This window comes from Dromaius novaehollandiae, chromosome 3 (genome assembly GCF_036370855.1).
Source record: "Dromaius novaehollandiae isolate bDroNov1 chromosome 3, bDroNov1.hap1, whole genome shotgun sequence".
NCBI lineage: Eukaryota > Metazoa > Chordata > Aves > Casuariiformes > Dromaiidae > Dromaius > Dromaius novaehollandiae.
This window is the reverse complement of record NC_088100.1, coordinates 66681103-66693139: the sequence shown is the minus strand read 5'-3', so window position 1 is coordinate 66693139 and position 12037 is coordinate 66681103. Positions and strand designations below refer to the sequence as shown.

At 42.2% G+C, this 12037-nt stretch overlaps 1 protein-coding gene across 8 annotated transcripts in view; it reads right to left on the bottom strand.

Annotated features, from left to right (window-relative positions):
- The window catches only part of ADGRG6 (adhesion G protein-coupled receptor G6), a 117351-nt gene extending 105920 nt beyond the window's left edge, over nucleotides 1-11431 (bottom strand). For 5 of the 8 annotated variants that reach the window (XM_026120425.2, XM_026120467.2, XM_064509064.1 and 2 more), the window contains exons 1-2: nucleotides 10655-11327; nucleotides 5283-5383 (exon numbers count right to left, since the gene is read on the bottom strand). In XM_026120425.2, coding sequence (XP_025976210.2) covers nucleotides 5283-5383; nucleotides 10655-11091 — 538 coding nt within the window. In that variant the 5' untranslated portion in view covers nucleotides 11092-11327. The other 3 variants (XM_026120441.2, XM_026120450.2, XM_026120432.2) reach the window with 3 other exon arrangements.
- Between the last annotated feature and the right edge of the window lie 606 nt (nucleotides 11432-12037).

Here is a 12037-nt window from a genome sequence, read left to right as displayed (position 1 = left end):
ACCAGCAGAAATTTGGATATTAAGCAGACAGAACATAAAGGATTGCTTTTGATTTGTTTGCTTAAACTACACTAAAATATGAAAGGAGACTGACAGAGAAAAGGGAGAGAATGAAAATGCTTTGGAGCTATTCATTAAATTTCCAGATTCCCTCTGGCTAGTCTCTCAATTACACATGATGTTTGCATGGCCATGTAGGGAAAGAAATTGAAAGACTGAACACTTCTTTAAAACTTTTCAGGTTTTGCGAGTCTGTCATAACATTGAGAAATGTGAATTTCTATGTCTGAGTCTGTTACAATGCTCTCAATTACCTTTGCTGTCCATGTCCATGACAACATACGCACACCCATTCCCACCCCAGGGATACCATGGGAGAGTTTTGACAAAGTGTCAGTAATAATGTTATAAAAACATTCCCTGCCTCCCAGTCATCGACAAGGATTGCGCTGACTGATGCGGCTAACGTCTTGGCACTTTGGTTCCTACTGTATGCATGGTAAGAGACAGACAGATAAGCAAATGTGCTGACAATTATGTCATCATTCACCCAGTGACAGGATCTTTGGCCCTTGTCTGAGGTAGGCAGCCAGAACTGTGGTGAAAACACACTTCCTGACTTGGGAAGTTCAAGATAAAACTCAATCCATTTTTCGCAGAAGGTGGCAACGTGACGACGAACTCTTGCTGCTAGCATGTTAGCAATACTTCTCACTGCGTTCCCGACCCTAACAACGCTTCCCGCTATTATTCCCTTCCCATTTCTCACGAGGCTCCTGAACCTGCAGTGTCATTCAGAAACCCTCCCATGAACACGGGGAGGACTTTAATCCCTCCCTTATCTATATGGGCCCAATTATGGAGCATGGCAGACAGAGATGATCCCACATGGCAGATCATCTCGGCCACATGGGCAAATGCGCTGCTTCAGATTTACTCTTTTCTCTCCCCTCTTTTCCTGATGAGCAAAAATAATAAAATTTTTTGCTTCAAATCACCACTAAAAACAAAATGAGAATTTCAGGGGCTGGCATAGAATTAAAACTCATCCTTTGGTGAGCTTTTGGGGATTAATTAAAAAACCCTTTAGGACATTGAAATATGATTACTGACACCAGTGCACTTTACTGACAGAAGAACAAAAAGACAAACATTGACTCCAATACTAGCTGCAGACATAGTAATTCTGTGATAACAGCAGTACAGAGTATAATGCATAAATAGTGTAATAAGAGCTGAAAATGTATCTATGGCTTTATTAAAAGACACATTTTCCATATCCTGAATAAAACTAAATATGGTTATATGGTAGGCAAAATTTAAAATATCTATTGATTACATAAGAACGTAAACACTCTTATGAGGATACTGTGATCTCCTCAAAAAGCACAAACATTCAAAAACCCAAAAATTCAATACTGACAAGATGGTAAAAAATTAAACTCGAAAGTAAACATGCAAATTGGAAAAGTGCCTTTAGAGTCACCCAGAAAACTCCAGTGCTGCTCTTGTTTTACAATATAGGGGACAGTCAAAATCAGGTGATAGTTCCATCCTAAAACATTACACATTTTTAATGCATATTTTTATGTACCTATGAAAATGGGGAGAAAAAAAAAAGCAAAGGGGGACTAAACTGAACATTTTTGAGAGGTTATATACATCTGAAGCAACTGGGTTTTTTTTTACCTTCTCTACTGAACTGCTGCTTCTTTATTTAAAATAGGGAGGCTATTCTAAAAGGATAAATATCAGTATAATTTTGTAGGCTCAGCAAAAGCACAGTCATATTGGGCAATGTGTAATGTCCACCTCTGTTACCACTGGATCTCTTGGTTTCCCAAATTTTGAAACAAAATAGAGTTCTATAGGGCAAAGATTAAGGAAGCCTAGCAATACAGAAAACAGGGAAGTTAGGAAATCATCTAATTTATTCCTCTACCCCAAGGAAAGAACAATTTAGATTTAAACCATTCCTGACAGGTAGTACTATAAAATTTCAAGGACCGAGACTCCTCAGCCTTCTTTGGCAATCTATTTCTCTGCTATCTTTGCCTTTTGATGAGATTTCCTCCCCAAATTTATCTTACTGTAATTTAAACCCATTCTTTTTGTCCTTTCCACAGTCCAGAAAGATCAATTTATTCCCTCCTGTTGCAGCTACCTTTTTCAATATTTGAAGTTATTATGTAATCCCATCTGCCTCCTCTAGAGGCACTAAAATATCTTAGTTCCTTCTTTCTGCCCTCACTGGCCATGGTTTCTAGAGCTCTGTTCACTATTTTAGCTCTCATTTGGGATCTCTGAAACAATCAAAACGTACATATAAGCAAAAAGTCAAGCATGCCTGAATCCCAGATGAAAGTCTCTTTAACCTAATGTTGTTTGAAACATCATCATCCCAACACCACAGCTTCTAAACAGCACTTCTCTGGAAGATAGGCAAGCTCTTTACATGACAGGCCAGACATATTGTTATAGGCAGACGTGACATAGCTCAGTAAAGTGACTCACTCATGCCATCTGGCATGTCTACACCACAGACGAGAACTGAAACCTGCTGAGTTGCTTACTGAGCTACTCTCCTTTATAATTTTATCCCCAAATGACAAAATATAACTGAAGCCAGTATGCCAGAACAGTTAAGGCTGTTGAGAATTATAATATGTACTGTATTTTTATTGCTTTTTTTTATTTTTATCATTTCTTTCTGTTTAAGCACCAGAGTCTATCCACTGATTCCTCTGAGCTATCAGACCTATACTTTGCAATTACACTTCACTACTGCACCTGCTTTTAAGTACTCTGCCCTTACCTGTTCCTTTCAGAAAAAGGAGCCTGTCACCATAAACAGCAGCTGACATAATGCAGAAATCCTTGGCTAAATATTCTTTTCACAGACCATTGTGCTGCTTTTCTAATTTTTCTGCTGTGTAATCCTTCTCCTAACCTTTGCTTCTAAAAGCAGGCCAAGTCTTGTAGTTCTTCTCAAGTTAAACTATAAAATTATTGTTTTAGCATTTATGAATGACCCCATAAATAATATATAAAACCTATATCTGATGATCTTAATCCTCATTTGTATGTAACCTCCTCCAGGCAAATCTCAATAAGTCCCAACAGCTTTCTAAGCTTATGGCTCAGTAGTAAAGCTGGATGAATGTCAGGTTTTATGATATATACAGTAACTTCAGTAATGTTTAAGCTGCCAGGGAGACTGTGAATACCATATGAATCCATAGTCAAATTGACTAGTATCTTTCAAGGAAACAAAACAAAATAAAATATAAAAGCTGTAGCATTTCCCACCCTGTCTGCCTTGCTCTATGAAAAAGAAGGAATGAAAAGATTAAAATTTGCAGCTATGGTTTATAATCTATATTTTCATGTTTTTTTTTTTTTTTTTTTTAAAAGAAACCTAAGGCTCTACAGATAAATACTGCCCAGTGACAGGTTGCTGCAAATGCCTCATTTTCATTTCAGTTGAGTGTTAACAGCAAACTGCCCATGACGTCTTCCCGTGTTCAACAGCAAACACATTTGTCTATTGAAACTGTTTTTTTGCTAGCTTGCCCTATTTATCTACTCATCATTCAGATGGATAGGAAAATGTCTTTTCCATTTACTGGAATTTTTGAAGATTTCAAGTAATTTTCCAGTTGAAGGGAGGCAGAAAGAGCCCCCAGGTGCTTATGTGAGATGTAAAAGACTCAGGTTCAGGTCTCTGATCTGATTTCCATCAAAGACTGTGTTTGTGTCTTCTACATGCCAAATGAGTGCCTGAGAAAGGAAATATAATACAAGAGACCTAATTATATAGAACACCTTGGCTGCTTTTACCTCTCCAATAGCACAAATCAGTTTATTACTGAAGTAGTTAGCCACAGGCATATACATGCTTTTGTAAAACTTGACCTTGGAGTTTGGCATAGGACTCTTGACCCATCTACTTTCTCAGTACCAGCCCAGGTAGCAAATGGTACACTGTGATTAGCAGAACGCAGAGACAAGCTTTTATTTGGCTTTCCCTAACCTCCAGTTAGTCTAGTCTATGGGACTTCCAGCCTACAGACTTACCACTGTCATATCACTTCCACTTCTGATAACTATACTCTTATCAAGAGGAACTGACAAAGACTAAATGTCCTCGGGACTTAATAGTCCAGTCAACACACATCAGCCCACAACAGCTAGCGTATATTAGAGCAGTTTTTGTTGGTTTATTTGATGCCAAGGGTGACAGCTGCATGGCCCAGGATCGTGTATGGCACAGGATCACAGGGATCACAAGGACATTAGCCAGCTGAGCCACAGTTGAGAATCAAGTCCAAACATACATTTCTGGCTACAGAGTTTAAAGGAGAGGGAAAAATACGTACCGCAGTGACACAAAGCTGAAAACTGCTACTGTACAGCTACTGCACTGAAACATCGAAAAAACTATACTTTTTCTTTAAAAAAAAATTGAAGAAACTAGAAACTCCTTCTATATTTAACACTCATTTTGCAACTCTTTCCAATGGCAAATCTGTAACAGCAAAACTACCCATCTCATACGGAATTAGCTGAACACTACAATCTGCTCCAAAACTTTCTTATGCTCCAGAGCAAACTCCAAAGGTTTTTCCAACAAAGCAGCTGGCACTCCTAAAATATTTTGCACTCTAGTGGTTAGGAAAAGACATTTAGTAAATGAAATCTCTCATTCATATTTTTAAAGAAAACAGTCACGACGTATTACAATACTGTGTCCAAGTGTCACTACAGAACAAGAAGATGCTAAGTTTAAATTTCTTGCTCTGTACAATATATTATTATGCTCATACAGCTTGCTACAGAATGTTTCTATCAATTGAATCTTTAAAGAGTTTAAAAATAATAAGTATACTATAGTTATTTCACAAAGTGCAAGGGTTACTGAACACACAAGCAACAGGCACAAACTCACATTACTGGAAAATGGATGAAAAAATCAGGAGAAACTCATGAGATGCAGGTTTTAACAAGGCAAAAACAAAGGAAAGGAAAAAGGAATTCAAAGTGCAAGGTCAAAGAAAAAGATAACAGCAACTAACAACAAAATAATGAAAAACAATAAAAACAAAGTTTGACAGCAAAAAATATGACACAAGCTATCAAATCACAACTAATAATTATAACGCATCACTTTCATCAAAATTTTGTATTGTACATAATTCAGCCATATGTAAGCATAATCCTTAGTCATCAGACTTTGGCTCCTAGGCCATTTATTTAAGCAAGAGGATAATTTGCTAACTTACCTGCTTGCTGCATACATATAATATACGTGGTAAACAAGCAGAGACAGTGCTGCAGCTTCCATTTCCAGTGATAGCACCACATTTCACTTATATGAAACATCCTGTTTTAAAAAAAGAAAAAAAGCAAGCAACAGTTCAGGAAGCTTTACAACAAGCCAAGAACATGAGATAAAACTACTGTTAGTGAAACTAGTAACTAGCATGAAATAAAGCACTTGAAAGTTATGGACTGCTGTAGAATAGGAGAGAGAGAGCGTGCGCGTGCATGAAAAGGAGAGCACTCGTGAGAGAGATCATCTACGCTTGATATAAAGGGTCAGAAATATTGTTCTCTGATCCTTAACAGACAACAAAGTGGAAGACAGGTTGCAGTTAGGTCTCTAAGCTTGCAATGGTACATGAGATTTCAGTAAAAGAAACAAACAGTCCATATGGTGACAGTCTGAAAGAGTTAAGGTGTTTTTTTGGGGGGGAAACTACAAAGCTTTATATTACCTGTTTGCATACTTTACATATAGGAATATATTTATGTGGTTTACATATAATATATACATATGCATGCATTACTAACTACATAAAGATGGTATTTGCTTCTGGTCTTAAATATTACCATAATTCCTATTGCTAAACCATACTTAGTGTTTAACCATACTTCTCAGCACTAAAATTTTGACATCTATGACATTTCCTGCTAACTGACAACTTTTAGCTAAAGCCTGAAACTTTTGTTGTCAAAATCTAGAGGTTTATCTGTGCTGTCAGTGAAGTCAAGGACATGATTATTATTTAATAAAACAAATGCAATTATAGTGTCATTTTTACTTGAGTTTACAATTTCCTTTACCTTGAAGTTTACGTGACCTTTAATGGCTAAACCAAAACGTTTCCTCCATAGTGGGCAGAAGGGGAAGCAAGAAAGAAGACTTTTCAGAATGAAAATGAATCTTTTCAGAGCTTTAACTATGTATCCAAAATGAACAGTGCACCATTACATTCCTATCTCATTTTATTCAACAAGTTACCAACAAGCAAGAGCAGGGAACAAATAGCGGAACACAACACACATTATTTTGACCAACTCATTCCCATCCTATTTGGCAAAGACAACCCATTAACAGCCTTCATTCAGTCAGATATTACCTACTTATACCTCAAGAAAACCTCTAACAGGATCCTCCAAATATTTCTCAAGCCCATTCCCAGCAACAGTAAGTGAGGAAGAACCACAAATTAGTAGTCATGAAAAAACACCATTAAACACAAGTGTCTTCTCCATTTAATATATACTATCTTAGAAAGGGAAAACATATTTGGAATGGTCACCTGTATCATTTATCAGGATGGAAATGCAAGAGACAGAGTGAAAGAAAGTACAGAGGAGTTCATACCCAGTACCAAGAAAACTTAATTTTATTAAACTTGGGGAAATCACCTTCCTTCTGCTCCACAGGTACTGCTGTGAAATTGCTAGGGAAACTTGGGGGCAAATGTAAATCCTTTCCCAGTACTGGCTTCTGTTGCTTCCCAAAGTAAAGTTCTGTGACGTAGACAAGCCTTAACCAAGACAAACTTAATGCAGCAAGATAAACCATTGTAAAGGAACAACTAATGTTTCAGTTTTAAAAGTAGTAGTTCGGCAAACCACACCCCTGGGCTAGATGCCAGAGAGCCCAGGTAAATGACACTTTAACAGATTGCTGCCATCAGCAAGGTTTCCCTTCACTGCAGGGTTACATAGCACAAGTATCTGATTATGAAAAAAGGGCCAATTCTTCTGGGAAAGTTGTATCAAATTAGGAATTTGAAACTGATTTATTTTTCTGAGATAGTGTAAAGTCAAACTTAACAAGTTTTGAAGACAAGCACAGAACATACTGGGCTCTGAAATACAAGAATCTCTTTGATGAAGCCAGACACACAAAGTAACCAGATTATCAAACAATGGAAGTATTGTCCTTCAACTTAATGACCTATAAATCGCTGTTAAAATCTGAGACAACAGAATACTGAGGTTTGGGAACAGTTACTCTTCAATGTATATAACTCATAAATCCACAGTGCCCTCCATATTCATCTAGAAAAATGACACTGAACATAAGTCCTTTTAAGACATGAAAACAGTTATACGCACACACAAACACATATAGCATGCATACATATATTCACAGAGTGGTGAAATAGAAATGCTGACTACAATAGCCTGACATACCTTATCTGAGATACGGAAGAATTTTGCTGTTTCTATACAAAAAGTTTGCAGCTATTTATGTGATAAATGCTAGCCTACCGCTAGCTAATCTACCAATTAAAACCTGTAAGAGTGGTTGAATTACTCTTTTTTTTTTTTTGAGCAGTGTAGTCTAGAGTTATCAGACTAGGAAAGAATCACAATTATGTTTAACGCAGAAGAAGTCTGTGTTGGTTTTCATCATACTAACATATCTTTAGGGTGTTGCAGCAATCAACACTTTTGATGTCTCTGTGAGCTCAGCTGTATTTTTTTTTTTCTCATTTAATAGCGGGAGAATCCAAGCCACAGCTTTTGATATACTTACGGAAAAATAACACGACAAGGTGCTACTGCCTAAATCTCAAGTGAATCAACCAAACCACATTGCCGTCAGTGTTTTTCCTAAAGAGTCTGTGGGATTCTCCATTAATCTGAGAAAACTATTTCATTTGGCCAGTCCTGTTTTGTCAATGTTTACATGCATTGTGGTAATACTTACGAGCTAGTGTCCCAGGGAGCTAGTTTACAGTCTTATTTACTAATCCTCACTCTTGTAACATACACAAGTCAGGAAGGATTTCAAGAACATGGATAATCAACAACAGAGCAGAGGATAAGTATGTGCAGAAAGCAAGACAGAAAGGCATGAATATAGAAACTTTCTTCCCCCAAAGAAAGGACTAGATAATTCTACAGTTGCTGCAAAAAAAAAACCCAAACCAAAAAAAACACCCCAAACTATTCTCCACTGAAATAAATACATAAAAATGAGCAAATAAGTAAACACGAACAAACCCGTCTCTTACGCTTACATTCTCTCTTGTTGAAAAACAAAACAATTTTCTTTACAGCACATCATCTCAGATGACCAGAAAGAAAGGCTTATCAAACTCAAATGAGAATGACCAAAGAAGCAGCACGCTTTTATCTTTGCTACCAAAACACTTCATTCACTAATGTAGGTGCCATGAGTCAGATCTGTTTCTTTTGGAGATCTATGTCACAAAGCATAACCTTTAGCAGCATGCTGTCAATGAGCGAGAAAATCATTTGTTCAATGCGTTCTTCAGAATCTGTGTGGACAAAAAGCCAAAATTCACAAATCTGACTGCTCAGTCTTACACTGATGTGCATAACAACACAGCTCAAACAAGAAGCTGTCAGGGAAGTCAGCCAACATATTGCCAGCATAAAGGTTTCTTCCATACCAAAAATCTATCTCAGATATCTTTACAATGTGGCATCCTTATTGGCAAGCAATTTTGAAAAAAAGCCAGAACAACTGGTAAAAACTTGCAAGGCATTTAGAAAAACTGAGTCACATATAGATGCCCAGTAATCACCTGTTAATACCCAGTATATTTATTATGAGGTTAATTTTCTTGATTATTAGCATTCATTTAATCCAGAAGTGAACCCAATCAGTGTATGAATAATCAGCACACAGTTCTGGCTAGTTTATAGCTTATTAAAGGGATGATCTGATGACACTGATGCTTGCTACAACAGCACTGACTCAATGACCCACTCTTTCATGTCTTCAGTCCTGTGTTCCTAATTTAAGTAATATTAAAAGGATGCCTTCTGTTACTTAGCAATCAATAGGTGAGAGAAAGAATATCAGCACAGGAATGTACTAAAACATGCCAAGAATTTAAGTAAAGCAATCCGTAACAAAGATGATGGACCAATTTCAGGACATCTGCATGTTATTTCAGTCTTTAACACTGGATACATTAAAGTTACTGAACACCCTACACAGTGGACTTTATTCCCTGATTTTGTTTCAATTTAAATGAGAAAGAATGAGCCCTGTTCTGTCTTCAGCTGGTAACAAGACTGCAACTCCGAACAAATCATTGTGGACTGCCAAACACAGAACCAAAACACCATTTTATCCAGTATGTTTGGGGACTATTAGGATACCTTTGGTAGAGGTACACCCATTACAGTTGGATGGGATCTCACAACAGCAATCTCTTTTAATACATATTTCTTACAAAATCGCTCTTCACAGTAATAACTGCCATTCTAAGGAGTCTTACAGAAGAACTACCAATTTTTCTATGAAATGGCATTATTCCATTGTAGACACTGTGTGACAAGACCAGCTATGCACCCTAGCTATCAATTCAATCCACTCCACAGTTACTTTCATTTCCTATAACATAGGGAGACAATGGGCTTATTCACAATTCATTCTAGAAGAGCAAAATAGTCATGTAATTTATCTAAAACCATAAATGGATGGTAACTTGACATAGTTCAAGATTAAATTAGTGGGAGTCTTGCTAAATCTAACTACAAAACTTTTTACTATATATGTCAGCAGCCAGCTAATGCAACATCATCACCTTTTGGGGAACATATAGCTCTGCAAGAAAATATGTACAAGATATGAATAATCCTGGCACATTTGATCTGTATACTGTATGGTCTCAAATCATGTCATGCATATTTGAATACACCATCTTCCTTGTTCAAAGCTTCGGCAAAGTTCGCCAGGGTGGGATGTGAATTCTGCCCCAGGCAGACCGACGTGACTCTTTGGTCTTTGACATGTCTAAAGCTATTAAGGAAAAATGTTGCTGACAGTTGAAAACTACAAGAAAGATAACATCAATTTCACAATTTTTTTCTCATACAGGTTGTAAACAAAAAGATTTTGAGCTTAATCATTCTTAAGTGGAACTCCAAGTGAAAGGTGATTACAACTCCCATTCGAGTTCCTGCAGATTAACAAAGAAGCTGATTTTAGTTTGAAACCCTTGCTTTGAACTGTACGACACTCATGTCCTGAAAGATTAACTATGTAATTCCACTTAAAACTTTCATTTTAAGTATTACTTTTTCCTCCTAATCGTTCTTACAGCCGACCTTGCAAACGCCCTCACACTCATCGAATGAAAAAAAAATGGAGGCAGTGCCTTTTGATTTAAACAAAAGCTGCATTAGATCCATCTCGGCCCCCGGCTTTCCTTCCAAAATGAAGTTTTCAGAGTTGCAGGCAGCTAGTCTGGTGGCTCTCGCTCCTCGGGGACGGCTCCTCAACCGCATCGTACCTCCACGCCGCGCCGTCGGGTCGCCGCCCGCGGCCCCTCGCGCCGGCCCCGCTCCCGCCCGGCCCCAGCCGCCGCCTCACCTGCTCGCCCAGGCGCTGCGGAGACCCCGCTCGCGGCCCGCCGCTCGGCACCCACCTGCGGCGGCAGCGCCCCGACGGGGGGACGGCGGAAACGCGCCGGGAGCAGCGTCGCCGCCGGGACCCCGCGAGGGCGGCGCTGCGGCCACGCCGCCGGCCCCTCGCAGCCCGCGCTGCGGCAGGAGCGGCGAGAAGGAAGAGGAGGAGGACGGGGCCGGGGAAGTTTGACGGGGCCCGCCCAGCCCACCCTCCCGGCGCTGGCGCCGCACCTGGCGGCGCGGGCTCCGCCGCCGGGACCTGGCCGCCGCGAGCAGCCGCGAGCGCGGAGCCGCCGTGCGTGGTGCTGCGGGACACGGCGCTGGCACGGCAGAGCCCGGGCAGGGCAGAGCCGGCCTCTCCCGCCCTCTCAGCTCCGGCGTGAAACTCGCCCGTTTCCCCATTCCTGCAGCCTCCCCGCGCGGCTTCACCTCACGTTACTCATCACTCGGCCCTGCCCCAGCTTCCTGCCCCACGCAGGGGCAAAGCCGGCTCTCTCCGAGCCAGCCAGCCGGCAGCGGATATTTACGTGGGGGCACCACGGCACTGCCGTACGCCCAGCCCCCGCCACCATCCTCCCGCCGCCTCTCCCCGCCCGGCTCTGCTCCCCGCGGGCTCCCGCGCAGCGGGGCCGCTGCTTGCTCACCTCTGTCGCGCACCCGCCCCCGCGCACGCCGCCCGGCACCGCGGCGAACCGCTCCTCCTCCGCCGCGCCCGGGCAGCTGCTTCCCCCGGCGCAACTCGGCGAAAGTTGGGGGCGGAGGCGCCGCCGCTCCCGCCCTCCGCCGCGCCGCGCCGCGCCGGGGGCTCAGGTGGCTTCGCCCCGGCGGCGGCTCCCGCGCTGCCCTGCTGGCCGCGCCGGGCCCGTCCTTCGGCGGAGCCGCCGGGCGCCCCCCGCGCCCTCCTCCAGGGGCGCCCGCTGCCCGCGCGGGGACGGCCTGGCCTGGCCCGGCCGCCTGCTGCCCCTCCGCGCCACGCACCCCGCCACCGGGTCGCCTTTGTGCCGGCCGGGCCTCGCGGCCACCTGTGCAGCCCCCCGCACAGCCCCCCCGCGCCCCGGCCTGCCGCCGGAATGGGGGAGTCCAGGCTCTGAGCTACCGCAGTCCTGTGAGCATGGCCTGGGGACAGGCCACCTCCAGGGAGGCCCTAGTGTGGCCTGAGGACACCGTCCACCTCTGGAGAGGCCCCGGTGTGACCCAGGCAGAAGCCACCTCTGGGGAGGCCCTGGTGTGGCCCGGGGACAAGCCACCTCAGAGGATGCTCTGGCGTGGCCCAGACAGACTGTCCACCTCCGGCGATGCCCCAGTGTGGCCCGGAAACGCCATCCACCTCTGTGGAGGCCATGATGTG